General features: G+C 44.5%; 1 protein-coding gene and 1 long non-coding RNA gene across 6 annotated transcripts in view; one reads left to right on the plus strand and one right to left on the minus strand.

Moving 5' to 3' along the window:
* The window catches only part of BTRC (beta-transducin repeat containing E3 ubiquitin protein ligase), a 344,864-nt gene extending 339,873 nt beyond the window's left edge, over positions 1–4,991 (minus strand). For 2 of the 4 annotated variants that reach the window (XM_077258618.1, XM_077258621.1), the window contains exon 1: positions 4,836–4,990. In XM_077258618.1, the coding sequence (XP_077114733.1) occupies positions 4,836–4,904 (69 nt within the window). In that variant the 5' untranslated portion in view covers positions 4,905–4,990. Of the gene's footprint in view, positions 1–4,835 lie in introns of all 4 variants that reach the window. The other 2 variants (XM_077258617.1, XM_077258623.1) reach the window with 2 other exon arrangements.
* Positions 4,992–5,032: 41 nt separating this feature from the next.
* Positions 5,033–25,980, plus strand: part of LOC143768396 (uncharacterized) — a 168,894-nt gene continuing 147,946 nt past the window's right edge. Inside the window, exon 1 of one of the 2 annotated variants that reach the window (XR_013213844.1) lies at positions 5,033–5,135. This is a non-coding gene — a long non-coding RNA (uncharacterized LOC143768396). Of the gene's footprint in view, positions 5,136–8,067; positions 8,122–25,980 lie in introns of those variants that run through there. The other variant, XR_013213843.1, reaches the window with a different exon arrangement.

Raw genomic sequence — 25,980 nt, forward strand, 5'->3', positions numbered from 1 at the left:
TGAAATAGCTGTTGCAAAAAAAAAAAAACAACTAGGGATACCAGGGTATCTATAACTACGGTACCGTTAACCTGTGGTGGATCCCCACAAAGGCCTATGATTTACATTGGCTGCAGCCAGACCCAAAAATCTTCGGTGGCAAAAACAAGGATCCGTGTCTTGTCAGCTGATGCCGAGCCCACACTACACTGCTCACATTGTACATTACCACATCACAATATAAGAGACGCACATTACATGTAAAACCTCATGACACTGCACACATGGCGCGATTGTTGTCTTCAGTGGCAGGAACGCAGCTGAACAGTCCACCACTATTATAAGGTCATAAAAACACAGATAAAAGGGTCACTGGCTCCCCATCATGCAGTCATAGCAGGTTGTCTTGATGGATTCATAGTTAGCTAATTTTGCAGCTAGTAAAAGATAATGCAACAGACTATAGAGGGCAAATGGTGCAAAATTTTTAACAAAACCCAACAGCAAATATGTTTAGCGATGAGTGAGTATACTCGTTGCTCGAGTTTTCTCAAGCATGCTCGGGTGGTCTCCGAGATTTAACATTTACGGCTGCTAGACAGCTTGATTACATGTGGGGATTCCCTAGCAATCAGGCAACCCGCACATGTACTCAGGCTGGCTAGCAGCCATAAATTATGCAGCTGAGTCAACAAAAACTAAATCTCCGAGCAGTCACAAATACTTGGGAAAACTCGAGCGACGAGTATACTCGCTCATCACTAAATATGTTTTCTAGCACCGGATACATGCATTTAAGGGGGGGGGGGGGGAAGAATCCTCAGAGGTGGACAATAACTTTAAAAAGCTGTTCACTTCTTTAACAAGTAATAACTTTAGCATAGGTGACAATCTACTCATCACTGGCAGTCCAATCCCTGGAATCCCCACAGATCATGAGAACAGGGCTATCTTCTGGGAATGCTGAGTATATTGATTGGCTATTACCAGAAGTCAAATCGAAAATGAATAGAGTGGTGGTGCACATCTGGTCACCACTCTACTTCAGAGATCTGAACCCCAACTATCAGTAAGTCATCACCTATCCCTTTTAATTCTATTACTAATAAACACAGCCATCAGCGGTTGTATTGGTTGTGTCTGTGTGCAGTTCAAAGAGTCCTGTCAGCTTGGTCAGCGTTTTCTCTGTAAAATATTGTACAGCATGCACAATGGCTAGACTAGCGATCCTCTAAACCACTTCAGTGGAGAATTTATGATCTTATCTGTGCTTGCTTAGTAGTCAAGAGAAGGGGATTTGTAAACTTTTCTAGAGGTTCTGGGACGTCAAGCAGGATCAAGAAAACAAGTCACATTGGGAAAGGTTCTAAGTTTTCCTACAAACCTGGAAATAACTCCATGATTTAGGATTTATTTTTGACTTAAGGTTGAAAATGGTGAAACGGGGAAGAGTCAGGACTTAACAACTCTATTTTCTTAGATATGTTTATTATACCATTATATAGTACTTACTTCTAGTGATGAGTTAGTATACTCGTTGCTCGGGTTTTCCCGAGCATGCTCGGGTGGTCTCCGAGTATTTGTGACTGCTCGGAGATTTAGTTTTCCTTGCCGCAGCTGCATGATTTGCAGCTACTAGTCAGCTTGATTAAATGTGGGGATTCCCTAGCAACCAGGCAACCTCCACATGTTATCAGGCTGGCTAGTAGCTCTAAATCATGCAGCTGTGTCAATAAAAACTAAATCTCCGAGCAGTCACAAATACTCGGAGACCACCTGAGCGTGCTCGGGAAAACCCAAACAACGAGTATACTCGCTCATCACTACTTCTAATATATTTTTATTTCCAAACGTGCCCCAATCATGAGATAACATGTTTGGAGTCCCAAAAAGCTCCATGTGATCAGTACAGGATTCCTATGTTAGTTTACAGCAGCTGGGTCCACGTCGATAGATTACTTACCGATAATGTACTATCCCCAATGTCAAACTGGAAAACCTATGAAAACTATGAATACAATATGGCCCCTATAAAAGATGTTAAAGAAAGGGCTTATGTGTCACTGGACACAAATCTGATCTATGAGGATAGATAAAAGCTTATAGTGGTTATGGATTCTCTTTAACCAAGGGAATCTGTCAGCTCCCCCAACCCTCTCCTAAACACAGTTTACACCGTACTTCATGGTGGATGGACAGAAAGGCAGAATGTCATACTCAGAGGTGAAAGTTGCAGAGATCTCATGGGGACGTTGCCAGTTTGATAAATTCCAATTACACCCTGGTTGTGATCACAAAATCCGAAGCAGGACTAGTCTGGGGGAAGCAACGCTCCACTGGACTAGTCCTGGCTAATTTACATACCACAAAACAGATTTATAACTTCATTTTTTCAAGCATAGAAAAAAAAATATCTGTCACATAAAGTACCTTTTTAGAATAGAAGAAAGGCGTATATAAAGATAAGATTAACCCCCTCATGACCTTGCAATTTTCCATTTTTTTTTACATTTTCGTTTTATTCCTCCCTTTCTTCCAAGAGCCATGAGTTTTTTTATTTTTCAGTCAATATAGCCGTATTGGTTCTTGTTTTTGGCTTGACGAGTTGCACTTTTGAATGACGCCATTGATTTTACTATATAGTGCACCGGAAAACGGGGAAAAAAATCCAAGTGCGGTGAAATTGCAAAATTCCAATTCCATGGGGTTTTTTTTGTTTTTTTTGGGGGGGGTTGCTTTTGTATTTTGTACATGAGAAATGTGTTCTTTGAGTTGGTGCAGTTACACCGATACTAAAACTTATATATAGTTAATTTTTTTTTACCATTTATGCACGAAAAAACTACTTTTTTTTCTTTTAAGGAAAATATTTTCTTTTGTCACTCTGCTGTGTGATTGGATTAATACTGTTGGTGGGGGTGCCTTTGCAACGCCAAGCACGCTCCAGAATCCCAATTTTTATGAAGGCGTGGAGCATTCTGTACATTTCTCCTATACATAAGCTGGGTTCATGATGCCACTGCACGCCTGGCTCTATACAGCATTTTGTTCTCTCTTTGGATCTGCTAGATCCATTAACCTCTGACAAATACACTCCCCTGAGGAGACCCCATGAATGAGGTTGAAACGTGTCGGGAGAGATTTTTTGCAGGGGTACGGTTGTTTATAGGATGTAAACTTGGTTAATGCCCTTGTAATGGCGGAAGCTATGCTGGACATGGCAGAGACAGTAGAAAAGAACCCCTTTTTGTAAGCTGCCAATGTGGTCTTTCGATCCAGCAGGAACTAAGTGCATGCAGAAAGAATAATATTGAGCGCTTTACCAATGTACTGCATGCATTTTGGAGATTTACTATGTTTGGATTTCTGATTGTGAATTTAATCTTTGCAAGCTGCTGCAAATACTGGGAAAAGTAGGAGACGAAAAAAGGAGTATCAAGTCATTATAATAAAAGTAGATCAATTTTATTAAAGGTATTCTTGTAAAACAACAGTTAAGTAATATAACAAAATGCAAGACCGACACATAGGACAGGGGCATGTGCAATAAATATTAAATATAAATACATCTTCCATGTGCTAAATAGTATGGCAGTGGGAGTAGAAAATAAAGTATATCCTGGCAAGAACTGTCCCAGAATTAGAAAAGTGCATATTAATAAGGACTTTTAGTAAAGTAACAGGTATGTACCAGGGGCAGAGCTTACTAGAAAGCTAAGGCACAGACCCTGAACCGGATGGCAGAAACCCCAACGCGCATTTCACGTGTTTCCAGACCGCTTTCTCAAGGGGATGTGGTGGAAATGTATGGCAAGGAACTTAAAGTAGACATAGCAATTGATCACATGTCAAATCGCATGGTTCTAGTGGACCAGTGAAAGCGGCGCTAGCGCAATGCACCCAGCGGGTCCCGGCAACTAGGGCACAGGACATCAAGCAACAATGCGCACATGCAGGGAGGTGGAAGTCCCTGGGCATGTGCAGGGAGGCATAAAGACGTCTGGCCCAGTGTGCACGCACACGGCCGCAAGGACAGTAAGTAGGCAGAAAAAAACCTCCTGGGAAAAAAAAAAACAAGTAGAAAATGAAAGTCAGCACATAAGTATGGCACATGCCAAGGTGAGCAACAAGACAATCAATGTATTAAAACATTTTTTGGGAGTTAAATTTCTTTTTCTGATGGTGGATCGCTACCAGCAATACCACCTTGGCATCTAGAATGCGACTGGGATTTTTGTCTTTGCTGCAAATACTGGTAGCAGTGAGCACATCACCTTCCTAGGTATGTTTGTAGTGTGAATAAGTGTTTGTCTGTACCGACCTCAGTAATTTTATCACGATAATGCTTTTAAATATTTAAACAAAAGTTAATTTTTAATAAGTTAATGAGATCCTTCGGCTGTAGATTCTAAGAATAGGATAGTAACCATGTTTAGCCTCATTCAGATGTAAGTGATCTTTCACGTATGTTAAAGAAAAAAAAAAAAAAACTGTAAGTGTTTCACCATTGTTTTTAATCTGACTTTCGATTTTTTCCAATCACTAAAAAAAATAAAATAAAATAAATAAAAACAAACAATTACAGCGCTTCTCCTATCCATTGCAATGTTAATCATGGTCAGGATTGCACAATGATGCCACCTGTGTGCTGTCCATGATTTTCATGGACACATAGACTTGCGTGGGTAATTTTGATCTGTGACTCCAATGAAAAATTGACGTTTGCAAGACTTTTTATTTAAGATACAGGACTGCTAGAAAAACACAGACATCACTATAGACATTACTGGGTACATGTTTTATCTTTGAATAATAGACATATGTTTGAGGCCGAAGAAGCGCAGTAATAAACTCACCAGTCGCCGTCTTCTGCCGTTTCCAGCGGCGCTCCAATTCGTTTGTACATCATGTGCCCGCAGTTGCATCTTGTTGAATCCCAGTGTCTGCTGAGTGGAGTGGAGGTCACTTTTTAGATTTTCTCAATGTAAGGCTATGAGCTTCAGAATGAGGATGGAGAGCCTCGATCTGAGCCTCAGACTTTTAGTAAGAAAGTAAAAACCTGTCCACACAGAAGACGCTGTATGATCGGAAAGATTACAAATGTGGTCATGTGGATCCGGAATGGGCTCGAGCGCTGCTGAAGACGGCAGAAGATGGTGAGCGCTGAGTATATTACTGCACTCATTAGGCTACGTTCACATTTGCGTTGTGCGCCGCAGCGTCGGCGCCGCAACGCACAACGCAAACAAAAACGCAGCAAAACGCATGCACAACGCTGCGTTTTGCGCCGCATGCGTCCTTTTTTTCATTGATTTTGGACGCAGCAAAAATGCAACTTGCTGCGTCCTCTGCGCCCAGACGCGGGCGCCGCAGCGACGCATGCGGCGCAAAACGCAAGTGCGACGCATGTCCATGCGCCCCCATGTTAAATATAGGGGCGCATGACGCATGCGGCGACGCTGCGGCGCCCGACGCTGCGGCGCACACCGCAAATGTGAACGTAGCCTAACACACACACTTGATTACTAACAAAGGAAAAAGATTAAAAAAAACCAACAGAGCACTCCTTAATCCACGTGCACACATTCAGAATATGGTCAGTATTTTACCTCAGTATTTGTAAGCCAAAACCAGGAGTGGGTGATAAATACAGAAGTGGTGACGTGTTTTTATTAGGCTAGGTTCCCATTGCGTTAATGGGATAGCGCTAACGGACAGCGTTGCACGGCGAAATTAACGCCATGCACCGCGTCCGTTAGCGCTCCCATTGCCGGCAATGTTAGAGCGCATTGCTAGTGCGTGTCATTTTCGGCACGCGCTAGCGATGTGCCGGTCTTTTGTAGCGCACCTCGGACGCTGATTGCAGCGTCCGCGACGCGCCAGAGGTCCGTTCCCCGCTCTCGCAGATCGGGGATCTGCGAGAGCGGGGACGTTAACGCGACCCCTGAACGCGGCCCCGAAAAAGACATTGCGTTAGCGCAATCCGCTAGCGCTCGCGCTAAACGGATTGCACTAACGCAATCTGAACCTAGCCTTATACTTTTCCTCTGACTGTTCCACTCCTGATTTTGGCATACAAATACTGAGGTAAAAACTGATGAAATACTCTACGTGTGAGCGCATTCAAAACCGCACTGCTTTTGCCTTTATTTTGGAATATTGAGTTGTGGTTTTACGCCACGTGTGAATGTGGCCTCACAATGATTGTGGCAACCCCCCTCTCAACTAACCGTGAAGCCTTAGGGTATGTTTCCACGTTCAGGAAACGCTGCGTGTTTGACGCTGCACAGAGCCGCAGCGTCAAACACGCAGCGTCCAGATGTTACAGCATAGTGGAGGGGATTTTATGAAATCCCGTCTCCACTATGCGTGGTAACATGCAACTGGCGGCCCTGCGATTCTGGACATGCGGCGCGTCTTTTTAGATCGCAGCATGTCCGTTTACCATGCGGCGACGCTGCGCCGCCGCAAGGTAAAACACAGGGCCCTATATGTGGGGTGCGATGATTCCGGATGTGTGCAATGAACACATCCAGCATCATCGCGTCTACAGAAGGGGGTGGAGTGAGTTTGCCGCTCCGTCCAAACCGCCAGCCATCCTGAAAGTGGACACGTACCCTTAGTCTATGTTCCCATTATGAGCTTATATTGATTTTTTGATGCTTCATATTTTTGCAGCATCGATAACGCAGCGTCCTACGGTTTCAGCAAAGCTGATGGGATTTATAAATCTCCTGCCCATTGTGTTTTTATTTCTTTTACACAGCGTAAACTGACTTGCGGTGCGCATTTCAAATCTGCAGCATGTAAATTTCTCTTGCAGGCACTCTGAGTTTTCTGTGCGGAGTTACCTCATAGACTTCCATTAGGTGTGGAAAATCTGCAGATAAAAAAGGCACATGTGTTTTTACTACGTTTGCAGCAAAAAAATGTTAGAAAAACCCTCATGTAATCTGCACCTAAGTATGTCAATAAAGTTTTGTCAAAGCCAAAAGCCAGGACATATAAAAAACAAAGCAGCTTTATTTAAAGCATGACACACCAACAAGAGACCAAAAAACGCAGCATCCAAAATGCTGTAAAAATGCAGGTTAAAAAAATGTACACAAAAACTTTAATTTAATTTAAATAAAAGGAACAGAAAATCTTCAACATCAAAAGCTCGCCAAAAGCAAGCCTTAGATGCTGCATCTTTAAGGCTATGTGCACACTTTGCGGATTCTGCTGCAGATTTTTCCGCAGCGGATTTGATGAAATCCGCAGTGCAAAAAGTACTGCGGATTTATCGCGGTTTTTTGTGCGGTTTCCACTGCGGTTTTATACACCTGCGGTTTTTTAACATGGAGCAGGTGCCAAACCGCTGCGGATTCCGCACAAAGAATTGACATGCTGCGGAATGAAAACCGCAGCGTTTCCGTGCGGTTTTTTTCCGCAGCATGTGCACAGCGTTTTTTGTTTTCCATAGGTTAACATAGTACTGTACACCACATGGAAAACGCTGCGGATCCGCAGCAAAAACCGCAAAGTGTGCACATAGCCTTAGGGTATGTGCACACGTTGCAAATCTGCCTGTGGAATTTCCTGTGCAGATTATTCCCTCTCTTGCCAGAAAACGCAGGTGCTTTTTGCTGCGTTTTTTTCCATGCGTTTTTGATAGCTAAATAAAGATCTATTATTGAAAAAAAAAAAAAAGATTTGTGATGTCATTTCATGTCCAACCTCCTCTTTTACATTTGTCCAACCCACACTCCATTACACACAGATAGACAGATAGATGATAGATGAAATGGATAGACAGATCTACATATAGATAGTGGCGTATCTAAGGGGGGGGGCAGCCGGGGCATTCTGCCGCCCCCGGTCTGGGAGTCAGCTGTTCTCTGTGCCGACTGTCAAGCTGACAGCCGTCACAGAGAAGCTGCAGAGCGCCGGCTCCCAATGTGTGCAGAGGGGGAGGGGAGCCCCTGCAGAGCTGCTTTGGCGGTCAGGGAGAAATCCCTGCAGCTTCGCTGCCCAGCGATCTGTCTTCCTGCTTCCTCTTGCTTCCTCTCACACAGACGCGCCGCTGGATGACGTCATCATTCAGCGGCCGGCTGTGTCAGAGGAAGGTGATAGAGATGCTGCGGCAGAGCGCGAGGAGAGGTGAGAGGTGTGTGTGTGAGTGTGTGTGTGTGTGTGTGTGAATGTGTGTGTGTATGTATGTGTGTGTGAATGTGTGTGTGTGTGTGTGTATGTGAGTGTGTGTGTGAATGTGTGTGTGTGTGAATATGTGTGTGTGTGTGTGTGTGTGTGTGTGTGAATGTGTGTATGTGTGTGTGTGTGGCTCAGTATTGGGTGTGTGTGTATCGCGCTGCAGGGGAATGTGCAGAGAAGTGAATGGTGTGTGTATGGGGGGAGGAGAGGGCAATGATGGGGATGACGGGGAGAGAGCAATGATGGGGATGGTGGAGGAGGAGAGGGCAATGATGGGGCTGACGGGGGGCATATGTCCTTGGGGGGGGGGGGGCACCAAAATGAATTCCTGCCCCGGGTGCCAGAAATGCTAGATACACCTCTGGACAGACAGATAGATAGACAGATAGAAGGAATGAGATAGATAGACAGATAGAAGGAATGAGATAGACAGACAGATAGATAGAAGGAATGAGATAGATAGATATATCTATGGATAGGTGTAGATAGATATATGGATAGTTAGGCTACTTTCACACATCAGTTTGTTTCCGTCAGGCAGGATGCGGCGAATTTTTGAGAAAACGGATCCGTTGCAAATAGTGAAAAACTGATACAACTGATTCGTTTTTTTGAGAGAGAGAGAGAGAGAGAGAGAAGGGAAAATATGCATGATTTGAATGGAAAAATGCATGAAAAACCAGATTCGGAGGCTGGATTCATCATTTCACATCTCAGTTTCATATGTTTTTCACCGGATCCGTCGCTGTGCGTTTTTTCGCTGGACAGAAAAAAAACGTTCTTCCGTACGTTTTCTCCGTCCCCCGGAAACAGCTTTTTTGATGGATCCGCCAAAAAACGGATGAAACATGTGGCCATCAGGCGCAATCCGGCGCTAATACAACTCTATGAGAAAAAAATGGATCCAGCGGAAAAAAACGGATCCGTTTTTTCAAAACTCACCGGATTGTGCCTGACGGCAAAAACCTGATGTGTGAAAGTAGCCAGATAGATATATGGATAGATATATAGATTTATCCATAGATATATAATAGCAAAGCCGATGTTGATTAATGAACATGTTTAACCCCTTTCTGACATCTGTCGTACTATCCCGTCGAGGTGGGGTGGGCCAGTATGACCACCGACGGGATAGTACGTCATACGCGATCGGCCGCACTCACGGGGGGAGCGCGGCCGATCGCGGCCGGGTGTCAGCTGCATATCGCAGCTGACATCCGGCACTATGTGCCAGGAGCGGTCACGGACCTCCCCCGGCACATTAACCCTGGCACACCGCGATCAAACATGATCGCGGTGTACCGGCGGTATAGGGAAGCATCGCGCAGGGAGGGGGCTTCCTGCGGGCTTCCCTGAGACCCCCGGAGCAACGCGATGTGATCGCGTTGCTCCGAGGGTCTCCTACCTCCCTCCTCGCCGCAGGTCCCGGATCCAAGATGGCCGCGGCATCCGGGTCCTGCAGGGAGGGAGGTGGCTTACCGAGTGTCTGCTCAGAGCAGACACTTGGTAAGCCTGCAGCCCTGCACAGCAGATCGCAGATCTGGCAGAGTGCTGTGCACACTGCCAGATCAATGATCTGTGATGTCCCCCCCTGGGACAAAGTAAAAAAGTAAAAAAAAAATTCCCCACATGTGTGTAAAAAAAAAAAAAAAAAAAAATATCCTAAATAAAGAAAAAAATATATATATATTATTCCCATAAATACATTTCTTTAGCTAAATAAAATAAAAAAAACAATAAAAGTACACATATTTAGTATTGCCGCGTCCGTAACGACCCAACCTATAAAACTACCCCACTAGTTAACCCCTTCAGTAAACACCGTATGGAAAAAAAAAAAAAACGAGGCACAAAACAACGCTTTATTATCATACCGGCGAACAAAAAGTGGAATAACACGCGATCAAAAAGACGGATATAAATAATCATGGTACCGCTGAAAACGTCATCTTGTCCCGCAAAAAACAAGCCACCATACAGCATCATCAGCAAAAAAATAAAAAAGTTATAGTCCTGAGAATAAAGCGATACCAAAATAATTATTTTTTCTATAAAATAGTTTTTATCGTATAAAAGCGCCAAAACATAAAAAATGATATAAATGAGATATCGCTGTAATCGTACTGACCCGACGAATAAAACTGCTTTATCAATTTTACCAAACGCGGAACGGTATAAACGCCTCCCCGAATAGCTGGTTTTTGATCACTCTGCCTCACAAAAATCAGAATAAAAAGCGATAAAAAATGTCACGTGTCCGAAAATGTTACCAATAAAAACGTCAACTCGTCCCGCAAAAAACAAGATCTCACATGACTCTGTGGACTCAAATATGGAAAAATTACAGCTCTCAAAATGTGGTAACGCAAAAAATATTTTTTGCAATGAAAAGCGTCTTTCAGTGTGTGACAGCTGCCAATCATAAAAATCCGCTAAATAACCCACTATAAAAGTAAATCAAACCCCCCTTCATCACCCCCTTAGTTAGGGAAAAATAAAAAAATTAAAAAATGTATTTATTTCCATTTTCCCATTAGGGTTAGGGTTAGGGTTAGGGCTAGAGTTAGGACTAGAGTTAGGGCTAGGGTTAGGGTTAGGGCAAGGGTTAGGGCTAGGGTTAGGGTTAGGGCTAGGGTTGGGGCTAGGGTTAGGGCTAGGGTTAGGGCTAGGGTTGGGGCTAGGGTTAGGGTTAGGGCTAGGGTTAGGGCTAGGGTTGGGGCTAGGGTTAGGGCTAGGGTTAGGGCTAGGGTTAGGGCTAGTGTTACGGCTAGTGTTAGGGCTAGTGATAGGGCTAGGGTTATTGCTAGGGTTAGGGCTAGGGTTAGGGCTAGGGTTGGGGCTAGGGTTGGGGCTACAGTTAGGGTTGGGGCTAAAGATAGGGTTAGGGTTTGGATTACATTTATGGTTGGGAATAGGGTTGGGTGTGTCTGGGTTAGATGAGTGGTTAGGGTTACTGTTGGGATTAGGGTAAGGGGTGTGTTTGGATTAGGGTTTCAGTTATAATTGGGGGGTTTCCACTGTTTAGGCACATCAGGGGCTCTCCAAACGGGACATGGCATCCGATCTGAATTCCAGCCAATTCTGCGTTGAAAAAGGAAAACAGTGCTCCTTCCCTTCAGAGCTCTCCCGTGTGCCCAAACAGGGGTTTACCCCAACATATGGGGTATCAGCGTACTCAGGACAAATTGGACATCATCTTTTGGGGTCCAATTTATCCTGCTACCCTTGGGAAAATACAAAACTGGGGGCCAAAAAATAAGTTTTGTGGGACATTTTTTTTTTTTATTTTCACGGCTCTGCGTTGTAAACTGTAGTGAAACACTTGGGGGTTCAAAGTTCTCACAACACATCTAGATAAGTTCCTTGGGGGGTCTAGTTTCCGATATGGGGTCACTTGTAGGGGGTTTGTACTGTTTGGGTACATCAGGGGCTCTGCAAATGCAACGTGACGCCTGCAGACCAATCCATTTAAGTCTGCATTCCAAATGGCGCTCCTTCCCTTCCGAGCTCTGTCATGCGCCCAAACAGTGGTTCCCCCCCACATATGGGGTATCAGCGTACTCAGGACAAATTGGACAACAACGTTTGGGGCCCAATTTATCCTGATACCCTTGTGAAAATACAAAACTGGGGGCTAAAAATCATTTTTGTGAAAAAAAAAGGATTTTTTATTTTCACGGCTCTGCATTATAAACTGTAGTGAAACACTTGGGGGTTCAAAGCTATCAAAACACATCTAGATAAGTTCCTTAGGGGGTCTATTTTCCAAAATGGTGTCACTTGTGGGGGGTTTCAATGTTTAGGCACATCAGGGGCTCTCCAAACGCAACATGGCGTCCCATCTCAATTCCAGTCAATTTTGCATTGAAAAGTCAAATGGCGCTCCTTCCCTTCCGAGCTCTGCCCTGCGCCCAAACAATGGTTTACACCCACATATGGGGTATCAGCGTACTCAGGACAAATTGCACAACAATTTTTGGGGTCCAATTTCTTCTCTTACCCTTGGGAAAATAAAAAATTGGGGGCGAAAATATCATTTTTGTGAAAAAATATGATTTTTAATTTTTACGGCTCTGCATTATAAACTTCTGTAAAGCACTTGTTGGGTGAAAGTGCTCACCACACATCTAGATAAGATCCTTAGGGGGTCTACTTTTCAAAATGGTGTCACTTGTGGGGGGTTTCAATGTTTAGGCACATCAGGGGCTCTCCAAATGCAACATGGCGTCCCATCTCAATTCCAGTCAATTTTGCATTGAAAAGTCAAATGGCGCTCCTTTCCTTCCGAGCTCTGCCATGCGCCCAAACAGTGGTTTACCCCCACATATGGGGTATCAGCGTACTCAGGACAAATTGTACAACAAATTTTGGGGTCTATTTTCTCCTGTTACCCTTGGTAAAATAAAACAAATTGGAGCTGAAATAAATTTTGTGTGAAAAAAAGTTAAATGTTTATTTTTATTTAAACATTCCAAAAATTCCTGTGAAACACCTGAAGGGTTAATAAACTTCTTGAAAGTGGTTTTGAGTACCTTGAGGGGTGCAGTTTTTAGAAAGGTGTCACACTTGGGTATTTTCTATCATATAGACCCCTCAAAATGACTTCAAATGAGATGTGGTCCCTAAAAAAAAATGGTGTTGTAAAAATGAGAAATTGCTGGTCAACTTTTAACCCTTATAACTCCGTCACAAAAAAAAATTTTGGTTCCAAAATTGTGCTGATGTAAAGTAGACATGTGGGAAATGTTACTTATTAAGTATTTTGTGTGACATATGTCTGTGATTTAAGGGCATAAAAATTCAAAGTTGGAAAATTGCGAAATTTTCAAAATTTTTGCCAAATATTCGTTTTTTTCACAAATAAACACAAGTTATATCGAAGAAATGTTACCACTATCATGAAGTACAATATGTCACGAGAAAACAGTGTCAGAATTGCCAAGATCCGTTGAAGCGTTCCAGAGTGGTCAGAATTGTAAAAATTGGCCCGGTCATTAACGTGCAAACCACCCTTGGGGGTGAAGGGGTTAATAAAAAAAAAATGGAAAAAATGGCGTGGGCTCCCGCGCAATTTTCTGCGCCAGAGGGGGAAAGCCGATGGCCGGGGGCCAATATTTGTAGCCTGGGAATCGGGTAATACCCATGGACCCTTCCCAGGCTATGAATATCAGCCCGCAGCTGTCTGCGTAGCCTTTACTGGCTATTAAAATAGGGGGACCCCCCAAAAAAAATAACTTTGGGTCTCCCTATATTTTATAGCCAGAAAGGCTACACAGACAGCTGCGGGCTGATATTCATAGCCTAGAGAAGGGCCATGGATATTTGCCCCCCCCACGGCTACAAATACAAGCCCGCAGCCACCCCAGAAATGGCACAACTGTAAGATGAGCCAATTCTGGCACTTAGGCCCTCTCTTCCCACTCCCCTGTAGCGGTGGGATATGGGGTTATAAGCGGTTAATGTCACCTTGCTTATGTAAGGTGACATTAAGCCCGGTTAATAGTGGAGAGGCGGCCATTACTAATCCTATAGTAGTGAAAGGGTTAAAAAAGAGACACAGCCAGAAAAAAGTATTTTAATATTCTTAATTTCACCATACTTTTACCATTCTCGATCGCCTGCAGAAAATTTTAAATAATAAACCAACCCTATACTGCCTGTCCGCCGTAATCCAATTAATTACGAGTATCCCACGACGATCTCCCCTATAGAACAGTGACATCGAGTGATGTCAACGCTCTATAGGCCTCCAGTGACACACTGACAGGAGACAATGCATCACTGAAGAGGTTACCTGAGTTCAGGGTCTCACTTTATGGCAAAGCTGCGTAGGAATTTTCCCACACAGCAGTGCTACAAGTGAGAGTAGGGACTATTTCTCACAGGGGCGGAGGAATACATTACGGAAGGATACCTCCCATCATTGTATTCCTGGAGGGCGGCCCCATCAGCTGATGCTGCAGCTCTCCACGGGAGATCATCGTGGAACACTCGTTTTAATTGGATATCTGCAGATCAGGGAGTATATTGTTTGTTTATTATTTTAATATTTTTTTTACAGGTGACAATACTGTTATATGTTGTATGTACTGTTATATGTTGTATGTTGTATGTGCAGCGCCCCAGAGTCCTGGTCGTTGCAGTAATGTCGCTCTGCCGCTAAGGGGAGTGATGTTTCGTCTGACTGCACTAAAGGAGTTCACCTGATCAGGTAACACTCACACTACACTTCACACTCTGGCCACCAGGGGGGGTGGTTCTATCTAGTAGGCCACTCCTCACACTCTGGTAAAACTGGGGGTTGGACAGGAAGACAGTGAGAAGTAACTGGGAAGAGCGAGAGAGAGGACCTGTCAGGGATGGGATCCTGACAGATACCTAAGAAAGGACAAGAAGCGAGGTTTTTTGTGCTGAGTGAGAAAAGCAGGAATACAGCAAAGAGGCAATAGGACCAGAAGGAGTTGTGCTGTAAGACCGAGGCAACATCCTTCTGAGGCGCAAACAGTCGGTGGCCGGAACGCCGAGAAAGTAAGAGACTTTAAGTATTACTTCAAACCACGGCAGGGCAGCCAATTATAGGTTGGCTGTCTCACAAAAACACCTAAGCAGACAACGGAGGCAGCTGTGGGAGAGGGGCAACTCTAGAGTCCCGGAAGAACTCCAGGCCTACCCCGTCATACGGGTGCGTCCTAGCCATATCATCTGTGGGACGGAGAGAACGAAGATCAGAGACAGACAGAATAAGTTGTGAGGACTATCCCGGGGTGCTCAGCAGGGAAGGACTACAACACACAGGCGCTAGAAGGTAGACGCTGATTCCCACCTGTTAAAGGGGACTCCTGATGTGCCTTCGGACCGGCCGGTCTCAGACAGCCTGGTTAACAGTGCCCTGGATTGGACACCTCGAGACCTTCAGTAAAGAGGTAAAGAGACTGCAACCTGGTGTCCTCGTTATTTACTGTGACCAGCACTGCACCGCACTACCACCACCATCCACACCTTTCATTGGGCGCCCCTCAGCAGGGTCACGGACCGGGTCTAGCCACCGTGACAACCCCAGAGCAGAGACTCACAGGCCCGGTACCGGGTACCCCTCAGCCCTGCGGCAGTGGGGGCGCTACATATGTACTGTTGTAATGTATGTACTGTTGTATGTTCTGTTGTATGTTGTATGTACTGTAATATGTTGTATGTACTGTTATATGTTGTATGTACTGTTGTATGTTCGTGTTTTTTTTTTTTTTTTTACATTCAACACATTAGCCGGATGATGGGACTAGTACTGTCCCATCATTGGCAAATGTGTCAATCACTGTCACTGTAGCAGGCATAACCCCATGGGACTTGTAGTCCCATCGGACGATGCCTGCACGCACACACCCCCAAAGAGCCCCCGACAGCCCCGCACAGACCCCCCAATAGCCCCGCACAGACCCTCGATCCCCGAAGACCCCCGCGATCCCCGCACACAGCCCCGCAGACACACACAAACACCAGCACACAGACACGCACATCTTTGCACACACACAGTTTCCGCCCACACACACAGTCTCCACCCACACTCCGCCCACACACTTTTCCTCCTCCCGATCTGCAGCGTTTCTCGCACCCAACTCTGCAGCAAAGCCGCAGATCTTTTTTACATCTGCGGATGTGCCCGACTCAGTGCAAGTCAATGGGTGCAGAAACGCTGCAGATCCGCACAAGTAAATGACATGCTCCTTCTTTTAATCCGCAACGTTTTCAGTGCAGAGGTTTCCGCACCATTAGCACAGCGTTTTTTTTTTTCCCATTGATTTACATTGTACTGTAAATCACTTACGGATCTGCAGCATTTCCGCTCGGAAAAAAACACTGCGGATCCGCAGGAAATATTAACATGTTGTGTTTTTCTTTCTCCACCAAAAACCAGTGTGGTGGTAGGAAAAAGTTGGCGTAATTTGTTTTTCATTTTTCATCCATTCATTAAATGGGTGAAAAGCACTATAAAAAAAATAAAAAAAAAGAGTTGACATGCTGTGTCTAGGTAAAAACACAACAGGGCTCACCAGGAAAAAAAAAAACATGTGCATGAGATTTAAGAAATCTTCGGTTGGTTCCGTGAAATGCACAGGAAAAATGCCACGTGTGAACATACCCTGAACGTAATTTCCTAATTGTGTCTTTAGTATTGCTTATTGCTACATTCGGCTCACTTCTGTTGGCCCAAAAGTGAAATACTTCTCAACTGCATGAAAGATAATTTCATAATACATCCGAGAGAATCGGGCTGATTATGCAAATCACACTCTGATTAGACTGAGCATAGTGTGATCCGATTCTCTCGTATGAAAAGATGGAGGATATATTTTTTTCCTTCTTCTCCATTCTCTGAGTCAATAAGGCAATGCCGATGAATAACTTTTTTTTCACTGACGAATCTCTGTGTAAAAATAATCACAGCATGCCTGATTTTCCTCAGTACATTGGACGATACTTGACCGTCCAGTCTACGGGTGCGAGAAAAAAATTGGATGCAACAATATAACATGAGATTTTTACGTATACACTGCAATTCTGTAACATAGGAGGCTGTAAATGGTAATGTAAATTAATAATAGCTGCTGAGTGAAAAAATGGATTGCATACAGATAGCAAGTGAGAAAAAAAATCATCCCACTTTTCTGGATGGAAATTAGACCGATTTTTAGTATTATAATGGGAGCAAAAGTGGGCGGCTGTTTCAAACATTTTTGTCCCTATTCAAATCAATGGTTCCCATACTAGAGCATTATATTTTCATTTGCATTATCCTAAAATGAATTAAAAAAATGGAAATTACCACTGGACATGTGACCATACAGTGACATGTAAAAGTTTGGGCACCCCTAGTCAAAATTACTGTTATTGTGAACAGTTAAGCAAGTTAAAGATGAAATCGCCTCTAAAAGGGCTAAAGGTAAAGATAACACATTTCCTTTGAATTTTAGGCAAAAATTTTTTTTTTTTTTCATCCTTTACAATTTTTAAATATAGCAAAAAGGAAAATGGGCCAATGCAAAAGTTTGGGCACTACATGGTTAGTACCTAATAGTGCTCCCCTTTTGAAAGTATCACAGCTTGTAAATGCTTTTTTGCAGCCAGTCAAGGCTTTCAATTCTTGTTTGAGGGGTTTTCATCCATTCTTCCTTAGAAAATTGTTCTAGTTCCCGGGTCGTCTTGCATGTACTGATAATTGAGGTCTAGCCACAGATTTCCAATAATGTTCAGATCAGGGGACAGTGAGGACCATTGTAAAACCTTCAGCTTGCGCCTTTTGAGGTTGTCTATTGTGGATTTTGACATGGATTTAAGATCATTATCCATTTGTAGAAGCCATCCTCTTTTCAACTTCAGCTTTTTTTTTACAGATGGTGTTATGTTTGCATCAAGAATTTGTGGAAATTTCATTGAATCCATTCTTCCCTCTAACTGTGAAATATTCCCTGTGCCATTGACTGCAACACCACCACAAAGCATGATTGATCCTCCTCCATGCTTAATGTTTGGTGAGATGTTCTTTTCCTGAAATGCTGTGCCTTTTTCTCTCCACACATATCTTTGATCATTGTGGCCAAAGAGCTCTATTTTAACCTCATCGGTCCACGGGACTTGTTTCCAAAATGCATCAGGCTTGTTTAGATGTTCTTTTGCATACTTTTGACTCTGAAATTTATGGTGAGAACGTGTAAGGAGATGGACCAGCTTCCGTGTTCACACTCAAGACTTCAATGCGCCCGTGAGTGGGCCCCCCACCTTGCACAGGGCCCCGACACTTGCAATGCTTACCTCTCTCTATTCCTGTGCAACTCCGGTGCATTTCGTGTCTCCTGGCTCTGTGATGTCTCAGGACAGAGGGCGTGATGACGTGACTAGAGTGCGTCATCTGCTCTGAGCAGTCACATTGCAGAGAGCCGGAAGACGGCTACTCTGAGAAGTCCGGACCTGCGGCCATCGAGGAGAGGTGAGTATTTCATTTTTTTTATTACTTATGGAGCAATACATGGGACCCATATTGTATAGAGCATTAGTATTTTATGGGGGCCATACTGTATGGAGGATTATCTGGGGCCCCTTCTGTATGAAGCAATACATGGGGCTTATTATACAGTATGGAGGACTATGTAGTGCATGAAGGGAAGGAACCCAGAAGCAGATCATACATGTCCATAGAGATACATTGTATATATAACAATATGTTTTTATGGTGCCTGTATACAGAAATGAAGAAAAAGATTTTTTTTATTTGTTCCTATAAAAGTAGTAAAAATAATACGCAATTACAAAAATATCTTTTTTATTTTTTGTGAGTCTTCCTGGGTCTCAAACCCACAACATTGCAGGAAGGCTCTTAAGCTGCTGGGCCACAAGCTCTGATGATGAACAGGGGAGAATTGTGTGTACTTGATCTGTACTGCAGGATCTGACTACAGGCAGATTATACTGATAGCAATGTATTTCTATGTTACAAGGTATGTATCACAGAATAAGAGATTTTTTTTTCATCATATAAAATAATAATGAAAACCACATGATAATGAGAAAAAAAGTCATTTTTAATGCTTTTTAAAATAATGAACATCACAAATCGGCACATAACGTGGACATATTTGGTGTCCTGGTAATAGTAACAACTCGCACAATGCAGTGATTAGATTATTTACGGGGATTGGTAAATCACGTAAAAAATGTGATTGATACTTTTTTTATGGGTTTAATAGAGAAAAATAAGAAAACTGTAACTTTGGATTTGTGTTCACACACAGTGCTTTTTCTTCTGCAGGTATCCGCATCATACAACTCAATAATAATCTTTTCTGATTATTGCGTATTTGTTGAGTTTATTTTATATGTTTTCCCCCTTATTTGATGCGATTTTGGTGCAGATATGAAATGCAGCGGCATATTTTATCATGCATTGTTTTTTTCAGAAGAAGTTTATAGAAAAGAAATGCACTAGAACTGCAGAGTTCAGCAGGGTCTTTAGACACGCAGAGGACAGGGATTTCATGGAATCACATCCGCTTTGCTTCAAAATTTAGACCTTGCTCACATGTAGCGTAAATGCTGCTTATTTTCTGCTGCTTTTTTTGCACAAATATTCTGCTGTTTAACTGTCCAAGCAAATTGGCTGTGATTTCATGAAAAGTGCGCCCCCTATGGTCTAAAGACGCTGCTGAACTGTGCAGTTTGGTGCCTTTTCTTCTCTCTTGTCTTCTATGTGAAACTAAAAAAAACGCACATGTAAAAAACGGCAGTTACTTTATTAAGTGCAGAATCAAAACATTTCTGTACTATAAAAAAACACATTAAAAATGCGGCTTCACATCTGAACCTGAAACGCATCAAATAAGGGGAAGAAAATTGTTAATGTGTGGTTTGGTGCGGACATCTGCAGAAAAAAAAGCACAGTATTTCTACAACGTGTGTGCAACACCCCAGGGAACCAGTTGTTGCAGTGATGTTGCCTTTCTTTCGGGAAGGGTGATGTCATGCTTGGAGGCCAGGGAAATTCTTTTTGTGAGGTAAGGCACTCGCATTCAACACATCTGAATCTAGGCCAGGAGGGGGAGCTCAGGACCCGGATTCAGGGAAGCTTCCTTACACTTTATATATCCTGGTCTGGAGGAGGAGTTAGCCAGTCTGAGAGAGGAGAGTAGAAGGACGTCTGGAGCAGACGTGGGGGCCGAGCAGCCACGAGGGAGCTGCAACCCCTGGAAAGAGGATTACTGAAAGAGTTGAATTGTGGAGGAGCTTAGAGGGAAGAAGCACAGAGGAGGAAGAGGCTCAGCAGTTGAACAGCGGAAGGACACCCTGGGATACTGAACGCAGAACCGGGTACCGGGAGCCCAAGACTATAGTGGGACTCTAGGACACTTAGCAGAACCGGAGGGCATAGGACTGTATGTCAATTGCCTGCATCAAGTCTGGGGTGAAGCAGTGACCTTAGAGCCCGGGTCATGATAGAGACCCTATAAACAGGTTCAAACTGCCTATCGTACAGACATCTGTCTTAGGACAGGAGAGAGGGGACTTGCACTGAGCATCAAGCGGCAGGGACCTAACCAACTAAACATCGCTAGTAGGAAAGGCTTACGGACCTCACCTGGGAGAGGGATCTCCCATTGCCTCCAAGCCGGCCGGACCACAGCTACCCTGCACTTGGTACCCTGGACTAAGGACTACTACTACCATCAGTAAACCAGGTAAAGGCTGCAAACCTGTGTCCTCGTTCTTTGCCATACAATCCACCACACTATCGGTGCCTTACACTTGGGAAGCCCTGGGGACCCCTCTTCACCTGTGGGAAGCGTCACCATCTTGCTGCATACCATCACCTCAGAGGACCCCTTTAAGCAGTGTCGGTCCTCACTGACCAAAAACCACAGGTAACGTCATGAACATAGACATTACAAATTCCCTTAAAGACCTTCCCCTTTAATTGGGCACCCAGGGACATGGACTAGGTCGCAGCCACCATGACATCCCCTTTAAGACCAGACCTGGTACCGAGTACCCTGCTGCCCTGGTAGGGCAACCCAACTTGGCATCATGAACAGGATGAACAGAGCAAAAAAATCGGGTCCTGTGTGCCTTAGAGACTGTGCCTAACTGTGTGACTATTGGACTATTCGCAATGGCACGAAAACTATGGCTGCCCCTCATCAGTATTACTATGTCTGAGAAATATGCCCATCATGTAGAGAGGTCCGCCTACTGATCTGGGATGGGGGAGAAAAGAAAAGGAACCCCCCACGAAGACGGGCGTGGTACAGCAAAACCGCAGAAAGCAACACCGAGGAGGCATAACCGATAATCAACATGGCGGAGGGAGGTGAGTGGACCCCAGAGCATGTGATGGAGCAAGAGGACTCTCCCAGCCTGGACCTGCAAGAACTGCAACCGTTGCCGATGAAGAACCCATACCTCCTGTAGAAAGAAGTGGAGGAACTGACCCAACAACTTACGCGGTTGCAGCAGGAAACCATGACTGGGTGGAGAGAGGCCTTGATCGGAAGTCTTGCCGGATGACCACTAACTACCCTGACTGGTCCGGAGCCAAAGAGGAGTTCCGATGCTCCGGAGGCAGAGGTAAGGGGCATGACCCTGACAACCCCGACGGTGGAAGGTCTAAGAGACATTCCCAAATCACCTCCCCCGCTGTATGCACCCGACCAGGGTGACGAGGCCCTTAGCGACAAGCCACCGTACCTAGATGATATCACCGCCGCCAGCTTGACACCATCTCCTGGGTCTGACGACACCCTGCTAAGCCCCTTTCCGATCCTGCCAACACCACCGCCCGGACGGACATGTCTCTGGCTACCGCGGAACACCAACGACCTGAGGCAGTTGACAGCGCCACTGATCCCCGTTAGTGGGCCCCAGGCTAGCTCCCCAGAGCCCGTGATCTTTGCAGAGGGACCTGCAGAGGAGGACATGATCGTGCTCCAGGGTGAGATCCCCATGATTACCTGGCTAGAGCACTGCAGGTGCTGGGAGGAGAGGGAGCGACAGGAGTCTCTAGCTCGTGCAACAGCATTCAAGGAAAAAATCTAGCAGGGTAGGCTCGCAAGCGTCAGGCCCCACGATCAGAAAGAGGACCACTGTTGTGAATTCTGCTCTTGGGTTCCCTCCGGTGGTTGTTGATAGTAATGCAGTTGTCCCTGGGTTGCAATCCTGGGCAGGTGTTCCTGCTGATTGCAGCTCTGACTGGGATATTTAGGTGTGCAGGATTCATTAGTCCTTGCCAGTTGTCCATTGTTCTTGGAGGTTTTGCATCTCTGTCTGGTTCCTCCTGCCCTGCTGCCAAATCTGCAAAGATAAGTGTCTGGGTTTTGTTTCTACAGCACACTTGCTATGTGCTTTACAATTCAGTGCTATTCATGGTTTTTTCTTGTCCAGCTTAGACTGTGTTTGGATATTTTCAGTCAAGTTGGATTCTCAGGAGAAGCAGATATACATTCCATGTCTTTAGTTAGATGGTGGAATTTTTGTATTATCTGCTGTGGATATTTTTAGGGTTTTAATACTGACCGCTTAGTATTCTGTCCTATCCTATCCTATTTAGCTAGCGTGGCCTCTTTTGCTAAATCCTGATTTCTGCCTGCGTGTGTCTTTTCCTCTAATACTCACAGTCAATATTTGTGGGGGGCTGCCTATCCTTTGGGGTTCTGCTCTGAGGCAAGATAGAATTCCCATTTCCATCTATAGGGGTATTTAGTCCTCCGGCTGTGTCGAGGTGTCTAGGATGTGTTAGGTACACCCCACGGCTACTTCTAGTTGGGGTGTCAGTTTAGGGTTTGCGGTCAGTACAGGTTCCACCTCTCCTGAGAAAGTCCCATGCGGCTCCAAGGTCACCAGATCATAACAGTACAACTGGCCAACAATGAGTTAAATGCATCTCTGAAGAAGGGAAGAAAGGTGTTGAGCCATTTTTTTTCTGTAGCCTGCTTTGTCTTTTCTTCCCTCTTTTTCTCTGGGTGACTGAGGAGTCTTGTGCTAGCATGGATGTTCAGGGATTAGCTTCTCGTGTAGACCAGCTTGCTGCTAGGGTACAGAGTATTTCTGATTATATTGTTCAGACTCCAGTTCTAGAGCCTAAGATTCCTACTCCTGATTTGTTTTTTGGGGACAGGTCCAAATTTTTGAGTTTTAAAAACAACTGTAAACTGTTTTTTGCTCTGAGACCTCGATCCTCTGGTGATTCCATTCAGCAGGTTAAAATTGTCATCTCCCTGCTGCGTGGCGATCCTTAGGATTGGGCATTTTCCCTGGAATCTGGGAATCTATCCTTGCTTAATGTAGACGTCTTTTTTCAGGCTTTAGGATTATTATATGATGAACCAAATTCTGTGGATCAAGCGGAGAAGACCTTGTTGGCCCTGTCTCAGGGTCAAGAAGTGGCAGAATTGTATTGTCAGAAATTTAGAAAATGGTCTGTGTTGACCAAATGGAATGATGATGCTTTGGCGGCAATTATCAGAAAGGGTCTTTCTGAATCCGTTAAAGATGTTATGATGGGGTTTCCCACGCCTTTCGGTCTGAGTGATTCTATGTCTCTGGCCATTCAGATTGATCGGCGCTTGCGGGAGCGCAGAACTGTGCGCGCTGTGGCGTTGTCCTCAGAGCAGATGCCTGAGCCAATGCAGTGTGATAGGATTCTGTCTAGAACGGAACAACGGGGATTCATATGTCAGAATAGGTTTTGTTTTTATTGTGGCGATGCTTCTCATGTCATTTCAGTCTGCCCTAAGCGTACCAAGAGGATCGCTAGTTCATTTACCATCAGTACTGTACAGCCTAAATTTCTGTTATCTGTGTCCTTGATTTGCTCATTGTCATCATTTTCTGTCATGGCGTTTGTGGATTCAGGCGCCGCTTTGAACTTAATGGACTTTGAGTTTGCCAGGCGTTGTGGTTTTCCCTTACAGTCTTTGCAGAACCCTATTCCTTTAAGGGGCATCGATGCTACACCTTTGGCTAAAAATAAGCCCCAGTTCTGGACACAGGTGACCATGTGCATGGCGCCAGCCCATCAGGAAGATTGTCGATTTCTGGTGTTGCATAACTTGCATGATGCTATCGTGCTGGGTTTTCCGTGGTTGCAGGTACATAATCCTGTGTTGGATTGGAAGTCTATGTCTGTGACTAGTTGGGGATGTCAGGGGGTTCATAATGACGTTCCTTTGATGTCAATCTCCTCTTCTTCCTCTTCTGAAATTCCAGAGTTTTTGTCTGATTTTCAGGATGTATTTGATGAGCCCAAGTCCAGTTCCCTTCCACCGCATAGGGACTGTGATTGTGCTATTGACTTGATTCCAGGCTGTAAGTTTCCTAAGGGCCGACGTTTCAACCTGTCTGTGCCTGAAGATACCGCCATGCGGAATTATGTTAAGGAGTCTTTGGAGAAAGGGCATATTCGGCCATCTTCTTCACCGTTGGGAGCAGGATTTTTTTTTGTTGCTAAGAAGGATGGTTCCTTGAGACCCTGTATTGATTATCGCCTCTTGAATAAGATCACGGTCAAGTTTCAATACCCTTTACCTCTGCTTTCCGATTTGTTTGCTAGGATTAAGGGGGCTAGTTTATTTACGAAGATTGACCTTCGGGGGCATATAATCTTGTTCGTATTAAGCAGGGTGATGAATGGAAAACTGCGTTTAATACGCCCGAAGGCCATTTTGAATACCTTGTGATGCCATTCGGGCTCTCTAATGCTCCATCTGTTTTTCAGTCCTTCATGCACGATATCTTCCGGACTTACCTTGATAAATTCATGATTGTATATTTGGATGACATTTTAATTTTTTCCGATGATTAGGAGTCTCATGTGAAAGGTCAGGATGGTATTTCAGTATCCTTCGTGATAATGCTCTGTTTGTGAAGGGGTCTAAGTGTCTCTTTGGAGTGCAGAGGGTTTCTTTTTTGGGCTTCATTTTTTCTCCCTCATCTATAGAGATGGATCCGGTTAAGGTTCAGGCCATTCATGATTGGATTCAACCCACATCCGTGAAGAGCCTTCAGAAATTTTTGGGCTTTGCTAATTTTTATCACCGTTTCATTGCTAACTTCTCCAGTGTGGTTAAACCCTTGACCGATTTGACGAAGAAAGGCGCTGATGTGACGAATTGGTCCTCTGCGGCTGTCTCTGTCTTTCAGGAGCTTAAACGCCGATTTACTTCTGCCCCGGTGTTGCGTCAACCGGATGTTTCTCTTCTGTTTCAGGTTGAGGTTGACGCTTCTGAGATTGGGGCAGGGGCCGTTTTGTCTCAGAGGGATCCTGTTGGTTCTTTGATGAAACCGTGTGCCTTCTTTTCCCGTAAGTTTTCGCCTGCTGAACGCAATTATGATGTCGGCAATCGGGAGTTGTTGGCTATGAAGTGTGTTGTGAAATTGGATTTTGGGCTCCCCCGGTGGCCACTGGTGGAATTGAACTGGTGTGCATCATCCTCTCTGTTCACCTGTTTCCATCAGGATGTGGGAGTCGCTATTTAGCCTTGCTCCTCTGTCACTTCCATGCCGGTCAACATTGTAATCAGAAGCCTTTCTGTGCATGTTCTTGCTGCTAGACAACTCCCAGCTAAGTTGGACTTAGTCCTTGTTTGTTTTTGCATTTTGTTCCAGTTCACAGCTGTAGTTTCGTTTCTGTGTCTGGAAAGCTCTTGTGATCTGAAATTGCCACTCTGATGTTATGAGTTAATACTAGAGTCTTAAAGTAATTTCAGGATGGTATTTTGATAGGGTTTTCAGCTGACCATGAAAGTGCCCTTTCTGTCTTCCTGCTATCTAGTAAGCGGACCTCAATTTTGCTAAACCTATTTTCATACTACGTTTGTCATTTCATCTAAAATCACCGCCAATATTTGTGGGGGCCTCTGTCTGCCTTTCGGGGAAATTTCTCTAGAGGTGAGCCAGGACTATATTTTCCTCTGCCAGGATTAGTTAGTCCTCCGGCCGGCGCTGGGCGTCTAGGGATAAAACGCAGGCTACGCTACCCGGCTACTGTTAGTTGTGCGGCAGGTTTAGTTCATGGTCAGTTTAGTTTCCATCCTTCCAAGAGCTAGTTCGTATGTTTGCTGGGCTATGTTCTCTTGCCATTGAGAACCATAACAGTTTGACCGGCCTAAAAGGGTTAAATTAATTGACAGAGAAAGGAGAGAAAAGAGAAGTCTGCTGAAGATTTTTTTTTTTTTTTCTCAGTTCTGAGTGTGCTTGTAATTGAATCTCTTGCAAGTCTGCCTATATTGCAGCCTTTCTCTCTCTCTCTCCTTCTAATCCTGGAATGGC

Source organism: Ranitomeya variabilis, chromosome 4, assembly GCF_051348905.1.
Source record: "Ranitomeya variabilis isolate aRanVar5 chromosome 4, aRanVar5.hap1, whole genome shotgun sequence".
Lineage (NCBI taxonomy): Eukaryota > Metazoa > Chordata > Amphibia > Anura > Dendrobatidae > Ranitomeya > Ranitomeya variabilis.